The sequence below is a fragment of the Chrysemys picta genome, chromosome 15 (genome assembly GCF_011386835.1).
Source record: "Chrysemys picta bellii isolate R12L10 chromosome 15, ASM1138683v2, whole genome shotgun sequence".
Taxonomy (NCBI): Eukaryota; Metazoa; Chordata; order Testudines; family Emydidae; genus Chrysemys; species Chrysemys picta.
In genome coordinates, this window is record NC_088805.1 from 28,711,006 (window position 1) to 28,725,672 (window position 14,667).

Consider the following 14,667-nt stretch of genomic DNA (forward strand, 5'->3'; position numbering starts at 1 on the left):
CGCGAAGAATCGGTAGCGAAGTCCTTCCTCTCCAGGCAATCGATAAACACTCCCAACCGCTGCTTTCTCTCTTTCAGAGCATATCGAAATCGGACGAGGCGCTGCTTCTAGACAAAGACTCTTTCTATCCCTCCCAGAAATACCTTTTGGAAAAGCCAAATCTCTTAGCCAACACTGGTAGGGCCGCCGGGTTTATTTTTTTTATTGTAACTGTGCAGTTTTCATTGGTTGGTTTTATATTTATAATCCTTCCCCACCAATGTATTTCTTGTTAAACACGTACAAATGCAATGGTTGTAACCGTCCTTGGGTGTGCGCAGGACTCCTGGGTTCCATTGCAAACTCTCCCAGCGACTCATCCGTGGGCCAGTCACTGACATTGGGGGGGGAATTGGATACCTACTTCCCTTTGGTTCCTTGAAACTGCTATGCCTTAAGGACAGCTCCTTCTATCCGAGACTGCTGAGCAAACCCCAGAACAGCCTCACAACCCCCAGAGGCAGGGGAGAGGTATTATACAGATGGGGAAACCAAGGCACAGAGCAGGGCTATGGCTTGTCCCAGCTCACACAAGGTGTCTGTAGCAGAGCTGTGGAGAGAACCCAAATTGTCAGAGCCCCAAGCCGCTGCTTTAGCCCCAAGACCATCCTTCCCCACCTGTGCTGCCGTTTCCTCATTGCTAGCCCTTCCCCCGCGTTTGTAAGGTGTGTTGGCTTCTTTGGCCAGACGGTGCAATAGAGGTTTCTAGGCACTGGTGCAGAGTCCATCCGCCTTTGCTCTCCAGGCTCCAGCACAGCCATTGTCCCGAGATTCACCTCAGGGGCACAGCTCTCCGTCGGGCAAAGTCCTGAGAAAACCTGCGGGCCGGCTGGCCCAGGCTCGGCGCTGCCCCTCCCCCAGCTGTGCCTGCTTTAGGGCTGATGGCAGGAGCTCCTCAGCTGGCATCCCCGTCTCTGGGGCAGGGCTGGCCTCTCCCGTGGCATGTGCAGCCAGGGCTTGTCCCGCCGGTACGTCGACACTGCCATTCGACACCCGCGGCTGGCCCGTGCCTGCTGACCCGGGCTACGCGGCGGTTTAATTGCCGTGTAGACGTTCCCAGGGTGCAGCCCGAGCTCTGGGACTCGCCCAGGCCGAGCCCGAACATCTACAGCGCAGTCAGCTGGCAGGGGCCAGCCGCGGGCTTTTAATCGCAGTGTAGGCAGCCCCTACGGGGCCAAATATGGCCTGGATTCAACGAAATAGGGCTCAGCCCCACCCAGCTTGGAGTCCCTCGGCCACCCCATCCCCTGGTCCCAGCCACAGCGAGGATCTGGATGGTGCGGCCATGCCGGCGACAAAGGGCGTATCGCAGTTCCTGCTGCCTGGCTGGGAGCACTGGCCCCAACCCAAGCGCCCTGCGCTATAGTGTGTGTGTTTCTCTCTTTCTCTCTCTCGTCTCTAGAGGAGGGTCATTCTGAGGACGAGTTGGTGAAGGATTCCATGGGCACGGACCAGTCCTACCCCTCTCCCCAGCAGCTCTCTCAGCCCCCCGGGGAAGACCCTGCCTCCCCTAGCCCCCTCCAGCCTCTGCTGGCCTCCACCATGGCCCAGGAAGCCCAGAGGACTTTCTCGTTGTCCCCTTTCCCCAGCATGGCTGCGGGCGAGCGGCTGCCGACGGACGCCTTGCTCCCCAAGCAAATGGTGCCGCCAGCGTACAAGAGCGAGAACGGCAGTGTGCTGGCCTTCCCCTCCCCCTTCTACACGGCCAAAGGCCCCCCGCTGCCCACCAATCCCAGCCACACTGCCACCGCCAGCGACTCGAGCCCACCCAGCGACCAGTCGGAAGGCAACAGCGCCAGTTCGGCCGACGAGGAGCAGCTGGACACGGCCGAGATCGCCTTCCAAGTCAAGGAGCAGCTGCTGAAACACAACATCGGGCAGCGCGTCTTTGGCCATTACGTCCTGGGGCTCTCGCAGGGCTCTGTCAGCGAGATCCTGGCCAGGCCCAAGCCCTGGCGCAAGCTGACGGTGAAGGGGAAGGAGCCGTTCATCAAGATGAAGCAGTTCCTGTCCGATGAGCAGAACGTGCTGGCGCTGAGGACCATTCAGGTGCGCCAGCGAGGTGAGTGGCCCGGAGGGGGTCGGCTCTCACGCGGCGTGAGCTGAGGCGGGGGGCAGCTTTGGGATTTTCACTTTGCCTTGCTGGGGGTGATTCCATAGCCCACCAAGACCCAGGGAAAACTCCCTGCTTTGCACTAGCAGCTGGAAGGAAACCGCCCCAATTCCCAACGCCCGTGAACAGCAGGCCAGGGTCCGATCCTGCGAGGTGCTGAGCGCCTGCCACCGTTGGCTTCTGTGGGCATGGAGGGAGGTTTGGGGCCTGGCGAATAATGATTGAAAACAAACCTGAAGGGGCTGCGTCGCTGAATGCGCTTTATTCATTTCTTCTGACAAGTGGCATTTAATTATTCATGGTAATGTTTCAGGGAGTCCCAATCAATGTGCAGGAGAATGTTTTGTCAAAATAACAAAGTCTTGATGTGAGACCTCCGCTATTTAATAAACAGTCTGAGCAATTCTCTAGCACCTCCATGCAAGGGAGTATTGCAAACACACTCAGCCAGGGAAACCGTAGCCCTGGCTTATAGCAGGGGAAACTGAGGCACCGAGAGGGGAAACGACTTGTCTCAGGCCACACACAGTGTATGTCAGAGCTGGGACTAGAACCCAGGCAGCTTGGCTCTTCAGTCCTGTACTTTAACCACAAGACCAAGCAGCTTTGCTGTGAGGCAGGATGGGATGTTCCTGCCTTTGCAGATTAGCAACATGAGAAACAGGCAGGTGCTCGGCAACTCTGGACAAAATCAGGCCACTTTTATTAAGGAGCTGAACTCGGCCTGTATTTCTCTAGTGCCTGGCTGCCCGCGGCTCCCAGGCCATTCAGAATTGAACAAATGCCGACTCAGATCCCTAAAAACGCACCAGATGACACTACGCCGTTTCAAACTGGGCTAAAGCCATTGATAGAATCCGTGCCCTCTGCCAGGAACAAACCAGAACGCCGCGGGGTACAGCTCACCTAGCATCTTCTGCTATGTACAGCTCAGTGGGGAGAGAATCTTCTGGCTCCTGTGTGCCAAGGGGCAGGACCCTGACCAGACCATATAAAGTGACTCAAGATGCTGCTGCTCCGTTGTCCATGAGGCCCTGGTCCCTTGCAGACTTTGCCCTGCTGCAGCCTCTCTCCTCCCGCTGACAGGCAGGCTGTGGATTTCGCTGTGTGAGACGCTGGAGCGACTCACTGGCCTGCTGCAGACTCAGGTCCTCTGGGGCTTGGGACTAGCAGCATTTTCCAGATGTCTCCTTTTTAACCCCTTGGTCCCTGATCCTCCCACAGCGCTAACCCTGGTTGGGCACAATCCAGGGGTGTGTGTCAAATCAGTGCGGCACCGTCATTTTGGCTTCATCTCTCTCCGGAAATGACCTACATGAGAATTTACCAGGCACGTTAGAAATCTCAGCCCGCCGGGCCGAAGCTGGGCCCAGGCGGTGCAGATGGAGATGCCTGAAAAGCAGAGAACTGAGGGTACCCGCCCCAAACCTGCAGCATTCAGAGTCCATAGGGGGTCCAGGGGAGAACTGGAGGGTGCGCAGCTCATGCAGTCACCTAGTGCAGCAATAGCTCTGTCCTAGTTCTCAGCAAACACGTAACTTCTCCACACTTCCCGTGGCCTCTAGTCCTGTACTTTACTATCCAGATGGTGCGTGGTATCGCAGAAGTCACATGAGATTCTGGGGCTTTGCTGTACCGTAGGCACATTACGGGAAGGGGGTGGGGGAGAAGGGGCTACACCACTGCATCTGTTAGCATTTCAAGTGGTAACGGCCGCAATCAAGATAAGACCCACTTGGCTCATTCTGCTTCAGGAGCCATGAGTGGTGGAAAGTGGCTTTTTGTTTCTAAGGGCTGGTCTGCCTGGGGAAATTGACCAGCAGAGCTGCTCTGGAACCAGAGAAACGTAGGGCAGGAAGGGACCTCGGGAGTCCATCTCCCCACATGGAGGCAGGACTAGACCTTCCCTGACAGGTGTTTGTCTAACCTGTTCTCGGAGTAATTGTCCCTGGAATAGAGCGTTCCCACGGGGGAGTTATTCCAGAATAGCTAAATCATACCGGCAGAGGTCTTCTGCAATAGCTATTCCTCACTAGCGCCGCTGGTCCATTTCCCCCAGGTACACGAGCCCTGATCTACGTACTGTGGAATCACAGAAGATAAAAACCCACGTGGCCTCTGAGCAGATTGGAATCCAAGCCCAGTTATGGTCAGGCTCATTGAAAACTGCGTGCGGTGGTGAGAGCCGTTTGTTTGTCAGTGTGGCTGGAGGGTTTAGACGGACCCGGGCAGCCACCCTAACAAATGAAAGCATCCTGCTGCCGTGTTGCTGGTGTAAGGTCCAGGGGCTGGGCCATTCCCAGGAGAGCCTGTAGCACACGGATGTATTCACTGGCGAGGCGAAAGGCACAGGGGCGTTATCCGGGGCTGAAGCCTGGCCTCTGGCAGCTCCTTTGAAAGGCCCCGTAGGAATGTCGGTTCAGTGGAGGCTTTTCACGCCGTTTTCAATCTAGGCACCGGATTCAGACTGTGGAGACTGAACGCCGCTATTTAGTGCCAGGGCCTGGGCTAGACTTGGCCTGAGGAGGGATTTTCGCATGCGTTAGCTGGCGTATCCTGACGGGTGTGACGAGCCTAGTGCAGACAGGGCCCTGCCTTGGACACACGCTAGCCAGGCTGAGGTACAGCTCAGGCTCCCTACGAGATTTTTAGCTTGACCAGTTCAGCGCATGCAAAGCACCGCCTGGGAGTCTAGTGCAGACAAGGCAGCATGTGCCTGAGCCAAGGCCCAGAATGGGCATGTTAGCAAACAGCAGGTCTTTAGCTCCTCTCCTGGGCCCATCACTGTGGTATCTAGGCATCGGAGCACCTGATGACACTGATCACTGACTTCCTGGTGACAGCAGGCCTGGTAGTTCGGTACCCATGGCCCAGTGGGCCCTTGGCCTCTCTGCCAGTGACAGGGAGGAAGACAGGGGGAAGATCAGCAGGAGGGTGCAGTCACGGCCAGCAGGGAGAATGGTTATAACACAAAAGCAGAAGACTCGCCGAGTGGGGGCCAGCCCAGCCCTATGCCCGCCCCGGCTGTGAAGCCCGAGGCTTCCAAAGGCACTTTGCCTCCTGTACCTCCCAGGCCACCAATATATAGCCCTTCCCCTCAGCACCTGCACAGGGGGAGGGGGAGCTGAGCCGGGATTAACCCCTCGTCCACTTGTGCCCCTACCACCTGGCCAAGCAGTGCTGAGAACACAGTGCTGCGAAATCCCCCTAGAGTTTATTCTCCCAGAAGCGAAGTTAATTCACAATGTACGAACACCTACCCCCTGACTCCAGCAGCCCTGCTCCATTTGTGTGGTCCTTCCTTTGTTGCGAATGGGATTTCAATGCCCTTCAAACGAGAGGGCAGTGGGAGGGGGGGATGAGGCCATGCTGCGTGGTGTAGGAAGTGAACGAGGCGAAAACTGACAGCCAGTTACCTGGCCTCTCTTCAGTCTTGCTAGTGACTAATGGGGAGTGACGTTTCCTTAAAACCGGCGTTCCTAAAAATAACTGAACATGAGCATCCGTAAATACTTCCTGACATACAAGTTGAGCTTGTAAAAACAGCGCAAGTGACAAATCTGTTATCATGCCTCTTTGATCAGGTAGCATTACGCCGAGGATTAGAACTCCAGAAACCGGCTCTGACGATGCCATCAAAAGTATCCTGGAACAAGCGAAGAAGGAGATTGAGTCTCAGAAGGGAGGTAGGTGGGGAAATCACGGAGCCAGGCGAAGCTCCCTCACACAGATGTGTGTGATCCTCAGTGCGTACCAGGGATTTACGCCGCCAAGCAGACATAGCGATGTTTGTGAGCTGAGGCAGTGCCTGGGATCCCACGTCTCTCTCATTGTTCTTTCCCTCCGGAGATACCTCACCTGGAAAACAGAGTCCAGGACTTGTTAAATGAGCAAAACTATTGCAGGTGCAGGAGGAGGCAATGAACGGAGGGCTCGGCTGCGTGAATCTGACAGCCACACAGCTAATGACTAATGAGAACAGTAATAGTATCCCCAGTACCCTTTCTAGTGTGTGGGCACCAGCGGGGAGGCAGCTTTGTGGCAGTTTGATGGTGTGTCCCCCACCCGAGGGTTATTGCGCCTTCCAAGCCAAGCAAAGTGGGGAACAGTCCCCGGCCTTCCTTGCGTCCCACGTTGCAGCTCGGTGTTCACACGCAGAGAGCCGGGAAGGGAAACTAACCCGCCCCTCGGCATTGGTAAGCTGGAAAAACCCCTACAAGGGGGGAAACACCACCAATCGAGCAGCCCCAGGGAGGCTGAAAACCCAACACACGCTCTCCATTTCTTCACCTGGGTTAGTTTGTGCACAGGTAGGGGCGAAAGGTTTGCCAAAGTGTCTGGTGATTTCAACTCCACCATTTTGAGTGCCTAGTGGGGTCTGGCTGCCAGAAGGTGGCTGCTCCGCACTTTCTGAAGACCAAGTCCCATTTACGATGTCTCAGGCTGGAAGCCCAGAGTTACTCGTTCCTTTTGAAAACCTTCTAGGCCAAAATTGTCCAACTTGGGTACCAAACTGGAGGTGCTGACCGTACATATGGATTTAGGAGCCTACCTTTAAGCATCCAGGTTGGAAAGTGTTGGCTATAGAGTTTTTTTAATCTGGAAGTGTCCCTTTAAAATGAATTCCTTGGTGCTCTTTGAACTACTTAGCCCTGAGCATGGTATGTATAAAATTCAACGCTTCATTTCCAATAGGTCTGTTGAAAGGTATGCTGCGTATGCTGCCCTCTACTGGACATAGGCATAGAAGCAGCTCTGATTCTGGAAGCTTTCAGAGTAGCAGCCGTGTTAGTCTGTATCCACAAAAAGAACAGGAGTACTTGTGGCACCTTAGAGACTAACAAATGTATTTGAGCATAAGCGTTCATGGGCTACAGCCCACTTCTTCGGATGCATAGAATGGAACATATATTGAGGAGATCTATATACACATACAGAGAGCATGAAAAGGTGGGAGTTGTCTTACCAACTCTGAGAGGCCAATTAAGTAAGAGGAAAAAAAACTTTTGACGTGATAATCAAGATAACCCACTACAGACAGGTTTCAGAGTAGCAGCCGTGTTAGTCTGTATCCGCAAAAAGAACAGGAGTACTTGTGGCACCTTAGAGACTAATAAATTTGTTAGTCTCTAAGGTGCCACAAGTACTCCTGTTCTTTTTCCAGTACAGACAGTTTGATAAGAAGTGTGAGAGTACTTACATGGGGAGATAGATTCAATGTTTGTAATGGCTCAGCCATTCATAGTCCATATTCAAGCCTAAATTGATTGTATCTAGTTTGCATATCAATTCCAGCTCAGCAGTCTCTCCTTGGAGTCTGTTTTTGAAGTTTTTCTGTTGCAAAATTGCCACCCGCAGGTCTGTCGTTGAATGACCAGACAGGTTAAAGTGTTCTCCTACTGGTTTTTGAGTGTTATGATTCCTGATATCAGATTTGTGTCCATTAATTCTTTTGCATAGAGACTGTCCAGTTTGGCCAATGTACATGGCATGATTCTGGAAGTAATTCCATAATTAGGCTTTCCTTGTAGTTTCATGTCTTTGAAGAATAATCTAGTATGGAGCGGCATTATCTTGCTACTGGGTTGGATCTGATTTTTAGTAGAACCGAGACAATGTCATTTTGCCGAATCCGTATGCACAGTTGTAATAAAAAATTAAACCTTCAGTTTAAGTTTGTGACAGTAGAGGAGAGCAATGAAAACAAACCATTTAAATGTTGTTAGAGAGGAAACAGTTTTCCCTGGTTCTGAGAGCTGCTTCACCTTCCTGCCTGCACAAGGGCAAATGTAAATTGAGTTGCTGTGGTATGTGATCTTTTAAAAACTTCAAATCTAACCTTTTTCCCGTGAAACAGATGATGAAATGAGAATGCACGATCCATGTGGCATGAGAAATCATTAAACCAGCTGTGTTCAGAGTCAATTACAAGAAGTCAAATACTTTAAAACAGGTAGTCTGCTGAGAGAGCAGAATCCCCAAGAATGAAATTAGATGGGAATGGTGGAAAAGCAGACAGGGAAAACAAACATGTTTGCGTATTGGCATAATCTTTAATGGGGTTTAGTTTGCAGTGGTAGAAATAGAACGCTGGCTATATATATGCGTGGCAAAACTTACGCTCTTCTGGGCACTTACGTCCAGACAAACTCTCTGATTTCGTGTGCCTGTGACTTTAAAAATCAATCCCAATAGAGCTGACATTTTTTAAGATAGATGTGTGCCCAAAGGTGAATTTTATTAAGAAGATTCAAGGAAAATCTCTTCACCTGGGTTTGAGTTATGGGAGAATTTAAAAACAATTGAAATCCTTTTCCGTTGTGAAGATACAAGATGCATCATGTAGACAGATAGGTTGCTGCCACATTCATCCAGGAATGCAGGAAACTGACTCCAGTCACACAATGACAGCCAGTATGGAAACTCCCCTACCCCCTTAACTTCAACGAGATGTGAACATCACATCCAGACTGGGACCATTTACATGCTAATGATATGAAGCAGAGGCAATTTTTTAAAAAGGTAAGGAAATTAAATGCAAAAAAAATTAAAAATCCTAAAATGGGAATTGTAGAATTTAAGGGGTCAAAAGCAACATTCAGAATTAGATGATTATTTGTATTATGGTAGTGCCTGCAGGCTGCAGCTAAAATCAGGGCCCCATTGTACAGCCGCGTGGTGCGAGAGAGTCCTTGCCCCGGCGAGTTTACAATCTAGATAGACAATAGAAAAGGTGGGAGCAGAAAGTGAGGCAAAGTGACTTGCCCAAGAGAACAGAGCAGGTCCTAGTGGTAGACTCGGGAATAGAGCCCAGTTGTCCTGACTCGCAGTCTAGTGCTTGAGCTACTGGATGTCAGCCAGGTTATCACCCCTCCATCTGGAAACTGTTCAACTCCTCTTGTTTCAAGGAACCCTAAACTGGCTGTGAGAGTTTAGAGAAAGGAGTTATTTTTCTCTCTATTTTCAGTTTGGTTACTTGGTGCACTTTGTGTCTAGTCAGTTTCACCACTTCCCATCTGCTCTGTAAGGGCCCCGTCCTGCAAACTGGTATGTCTGTCAGTTCTGGGACTGACAACATACATAAATGTGTGCAGGATTGGTCAGTTTCCCCCGTTGTTTGTGTGGGTCTTTCACACGCCAACAAGGGAAAGGAAACATATTTTATGAGAAAATGAGATTATGAACCCACAGATATTGGCAAGGGGGCCTTTTAGGGGCAGATGTGGCACCTGAAACCATGTTTAACAGACTGCTTCGCTGACTGACTAGATTTTAAGTTGGAGCTGCCCCTCTATCTTGGCCCTGCTGCACCTATGCATTGTATTCTGTTCCTGACTTTGTAGTTAACATGTGGTGTAATATATTGCTGGTTTTGCTGAAAAACGTTATTATGGTAAGTGTCCCCACGTGGCGCTGTTACACATAGTCTTCCAAGTTCTTTTCCTTGGCATACGAGCAAATGTTCAGCCTTGGGAAGATATGCTCTGTGTCTGGATGTTAGTTTTTTTATTCAAGGCTCAGAAGAGAGAGGGGTGTGGGAGCACCAGGAGAGTTTGCTCTCTGCCTTGGTCTCTGAGGCTGTCTATACTACAGACCTTACAGCGGGACAGCTCTACCGCTACAGCTGTGCTGCTGTGAGGTCTCCTGTGTAGCCACTCTTTGCTGGCAGGAGAGTGTTCTCTGGCCGGCATAATTAAACCACCCCCAACGAGCGACGTTAGCTGTGTCAGTAGGAGGGACTCTCCTGCCAACATAGCATTGTCCACACCAGCACTTTTGTCGATGAAACTTATGTTGGTCAGGGAGGTGTTTTTTTCACTCTCCTGACCGACAAAAGTTTTACCGACAGAAGTGCTAGTGTAGACAAAGTCTGAGTGGAGTCAATTTCTGAGGCAGAATTGCTCCCTGGGAACCAGGCATTGAGATGGGCTGAGAACTCAGAAAGAAGGGATTGCTCTGCATGCTGTTTGACCCCCCTCTGTTCCAGGACTGGTGTATGTGTGTAAATAAAACAAGTTACACTCAGAGTATCCCTAGACACCTCATTTCTGATTTCTCCTCCACTGGAGGGCCCCAGACATCTGTTACCTCTCACTAAATGAGTAACAATCTGTTCCCTATGTGTGTACACAATGCATAATGGGGCTAAGAACCTATTGCTCCTGGAAACATCTGCCTTTCCTGACTCTTGTGGTTTTAGCCATGTATCCCATTAATAGAGATTAATTTAATTCTTTATGTAAATATTTGCATGGGGTGCTAAATTCCCCTCTGGACTTTAGGGCCAAGATTTTCCAAAGTGGCTAGTGAATTTTGGGTGTCCAGTTCACAACACATTAGAGTAATTGTGTAAAGTTTCAGCCCCAAAGGGAACATGGTTCATAAAGCTGAAGCAAATGAAAATGGGGGAATACAATGGAAAAGCTTTCCCTGTCCTTCGGCAGCGTATTAGCAGGCTGTCGTTAGATGGCATTTGTCGCAGTTACATAACCCAGCAGTTTCAAAGATTTTATGCTACCTGCAAAAATAGCTTGGCTTTGTTCCCTCTCCACTCATGAACGTTCAACTTTTGATCTCTGCAGAAGACACTGCACAGGGTGACAGTGAGTGACACCTTAGTGAGTCAGGTTACAATGCTTTTTAGCTGTTTTTTCCATATAGGGTGCACGGATCTATAAATAGTTTCCATTGTTTGGAGTGATGATGTAGCCAAGTTGAACCCAGGATATTAGAGAGACAGAATGGGCAAGGTCATATCTTTTATCTTTTATTGGACCAAGTTATGTTGGGGAAAGAGACAAGAAGAGCTCTGGGTAAGCTCGAAAGCTTGTCTCTCTTTCACCAACAAGTTGGTCCGATAAAAGATATGATCTCTCCCACCCTGTCTCTCTAGATATAGAAATAGCATCCCAGATTCCTCCTGAAATTATACCCTATGCGGTATAATCATATTTGTATATAAGCACCAGGTTTATTATTAATAATAGTATTTTTAACAAACAGAGCTCTTGTATACAGACGTGCTGGTGGTGGTGTTAAAGGGACCCCCCCACCCCGTGGATTTTAACCAGGGGCCATATCCTCCGCTCCTCACACGAACGCCCATAAGGGATTTCAGGGGCTGGCTCTCCACAAAGGGCGCGTTGACACCTGTTCCAAGTGCTCTTTTCCAGGAAGGGGACGGCAGCCCTTCGCTCGTTTCTGCCGGAGGGATCATGCGGACACCGTTCACTCTTTGCAGTGCATTTACAACAGCTCATCCTATTGGTTTAGACTGTGCTGAGTCCAGCGTTGCGGCTCTGGGCTGCTGTAGATCTCAGAGCTGCTTACAAAAGAACATGTCCCCATTTCGCAGACTCCCCATCAGCATCCCCTGCAGGGGCTGAGCTTAGCTTGTCTCCCTGCCGTTGGCAGGGGCGTATGACAGAGGGGATGTGAGTCTGTTACAGCTCCAGCACCATTTAGTCCAAGCTATGCAGCTCGTGCTTTTAGCTCTGGAAGTCCCCGGTTCAGTCCCTGGTGTGTCAGCCAAGATGGCGGCCGTCCCATCTCCTGTGCAGAATGGGCTCTGCTGGGTCCTGGCGAGCTGGCACTCCCCCACCCGGCCAGGCCCCCAGTCCTTTCGTTCCAATATACTCTCCGAAGTGAAGGGGAAGTTCTAGCACACGGCCTAAAACCTCCATAGGCCTTCTTTGGCCTGCAGCCAGCCGTGCTGCGCCCAGTGACTCGGTGGGGCCTAACCCCACGTCGAGATGCCCGTTTCCCTGCCCCCTCACTCCTGCGTTGTCTGCCCTGTCCCCAGGTGAAACCAAGAGCTCGGCTGCTCCCCAGGTGGTCACCAACGGCAACAGCAACTCGGAAGAGGCCATTAAAAGCATCCTGGAGCAGGCCCGGCGGGAGATGCAGGCCCAGCAGCAGGCCCTGCTGGAGATCGAGTCCGGCAGCAGGCCCGTGGCCACGCCACCCACGGAGCGCTCCACCTTGGCCGCCGTTAGCCAGAACATTGTCCAGGCCTACATCAAGCAGGAGGAGGGGACGCTGGGCACCAGCTCCAGCTCCACACAGACCCCCCTGACGGTGCTGTCCCCCGCCGCCTTCGTGCAGAGCATCATCCGCAAGGTCAAGTCGGAGATAGGCGACGCCGGCTCCTACTTCGACCAGCACTGGGCGTCGGAGAGGAGCCTACTCAGCCGGCCCTACACCTCGGTGTCGCCCTCCCTCTCCTCCTCCTCCAGCTACTCCAGCCTGGCCAACGGGCGGGCCTGGCCGCGGGGGGAGCCCAGCGAGGAGGAGCTGGCTGCGGGCGAGGACGAGCCCCACAAGGCTGTGGAGATGAAGTCCGAAGGGACCAGCGCGGAGCTGCAGAGCGCCGGCCGCCTCTCCTATTACCCGGCATACGTCCCGCGCACCCTCAAGCCGACCGTCCCGCCGCTGACTCCGGAGCAGTATGAGATGTATATGTACAGGGAGGTGGACACCCTGGAGCTGACCAGGCAGGTGAAGGAGAAACTGGCCAAGAATGGAATCTGCCAGAGGATCTTCGGGGAAAAGGTACCGATCCGGCTGGGGCTGGCCCAGGGCCTGGCTGGAGCCCCAAGCCCAAGCAAGCCCCAGTTTAAAGTTTGGCTTCCCTCTCTGGTCTTCTCGGCTGTCCCAGCCACTTCGGCTTCTTCCCCCACTGGCCATCCCCGAGCTCCTGAGCTCTCCTCTGCTAGCAACCCCAGAGGGCCCCCAGCATCTCCACAACCCCTCGAGCGCCATGGGGAAGGAGTTACACCTCTCAGTCCAGCAGATACCCCCTTTCCCCCAGAATCATGGGCGGGGGGCTACTGCTGAGGGCTGGACTCTCCCCCAGCTATTGCTGATATCTGCCCCAGAAAACCCACTCAATGGGCCTGGAGACAGGAGGGTGGCTGGCTGTGGGCCCGTGGAGAGACAGGGAATACAAACCAGTTTCTCTGGGAGGTGGGTCAAGTCCCCAAGTAAAAGCCCAGCCCTTGTCTCTGGGGCCCTCTCTGCAGGTGCCACTTGTCTCCTGCTCCCCGAGCCGCTCCCTGCCCCGGGGCATTTCCCATCTGTCTCCCTCGCTGCCAGGCCTGGGCCAAGCTATACCATTAATGGCTCTCTGCTGTGCCAGGGTCCTCTCCCTGCCGCCAGCCACAGCTTCCCCTCAGCTCCTAACAACAGGCCTCTGTCTGCCTCCTCTGCCCCTCTCCTTCCCCCGGCCCCCCGCAGAATCCCCCACAGACAACTCTGAGCTGTGCCGCGGCCTAGCCTGTCCCCCCTCTCCCAGGGGAATGGCCGGAAGCACGGCACCCCCGTTGGGTGGCCAGAAGGGCTTCGGGGCCGTTTCTGGTTGGAGTTCCCCCCTTTTTTGGGGACTTGTGGCGCTGGCTTCTGGGGGGTGCCGGGGGCTTCTGGGCCCAGCCAGGGGGGGATTCTCTTTGGAGATCAGCTAATGGAGCGGCATCATCTCCGTTCCAGCCGCCGTGCTGATCTCACGGCACTGTGCGCTTTGAGTGAGGCTTGGTACCACGCCGGGAGGAAGGGAATCTAGAGGCGCTCTCAGTCCACATCCTCCTCTCAGTGCTAGGCGCACAGCCTGATGCCCACAGATAATGTGCAAACTGCAGGGTTGGACTCTGCCCCCTGTTGTTCTCTCCCTTTCTCCACCGCCAACCCCCCGGACATGGGTCAGAGAAGCCCCACAGCCACCTGGGAGAATTCTTCCCAAGCACGGGCTTTCCTGTGAAACCCCTGCACACGCTGCAGAGCCCCAGCGTAGGGGGCATGCTGGCAACGGGAAGCGTTCGCCCACAGTGCATGGCACCACCGGCGGCGCCTGGCGAGGGTGCCATCCTTAGAGCAGCCCCGGGGGTTGACTCTAGTATGCTGGCATGAAGCAATCAGGAGGGCACAAAGACAGCATCATGCTGCGTTCCCCCAGGGCTGCGAGTTCCCAGCACAGGCTCTGAACCAGGGGTGGGACATGACCAGGAGATGCTGTGAACACCAGGCCGGTCTCCAGCCTCAGTATTTTGGATGCTCAGTAGCATGGAATCTCCCACTTAACACTAGGTTGATCTGAGGGGAATCTGTGGGGAAAAATAGCAAAGATTCATAGAGTTTAAGGGCAGAAGGGACCCCCAGATCCTCCTGTGTATCACAGGCCATTATTTCACCCAGCTACCCCTCTCCTGAGCCCAGTAACTTGTGTTTGACTAAAGCATCTTCCTGAAGAGGACGCTAACCGTGCAACCCAACCTTTCCCCCTGTGACCTCTGCTCTAGGTGCTGGGCTTGTCTCAAGGAAGCGTGAGTGACATGCTGTCCAGGCCCAAACCATGGAGCAAGCTGACCCAGAAAGGCCGGGAACCATTTATCAGGATGCAGTTGTGGCTCACTGATCAGCTTGGCCAAGGGATCAGCCAGCAACCAAACCTGCCACAGGGTAAGTTCATGCTGCTCTTTGTCTGACGACTGCACCCGCCGCCTTGAATCTGGTATGTAGGGATG

The 14,667-nt window shown here is 52.9% G+C and overlaps 1 protein-coding gene across 12 annotated transcripts in view; it reads left to right on the forward strand.

The window, feature by feature from the left end:
- The window catches only part of CUX2 (cut like homeobox 2), a 220,328-nt gene that overhangs the window by 193,747 nt on the left and 11,914 nt on the right, over positions 1 to 14,667 (forward strand). For all 12 annotated transcript variants that reach the window (XM_065568751.1, XM_065568743.1, XM_065568745.1 and 9 more), the window contains 5 exons: positions 78 to 177; positions 1,442 to 2,101; positions 5,737 to 5,838; positions 11,955 to 12,703; positions 14,443 to 14,602. In XM_065568751.1, the coding sequence (XP_065424823.1) occupies positions 78 to 177; positions 1,442 to 2,101; positions 5,737 to 5,838; positions 11,955 to 12,703; positions 14,443 to 14,602 (1,771 nt within the window). The remainder of the gene's footprint in view (positions 1 to 77; positions 178 to 1,441; positions 2,102 to 5,736; positions 5,839 to 11,954; positions 12,704 to 14,442; positions 14,603 to 14,667) is intronic.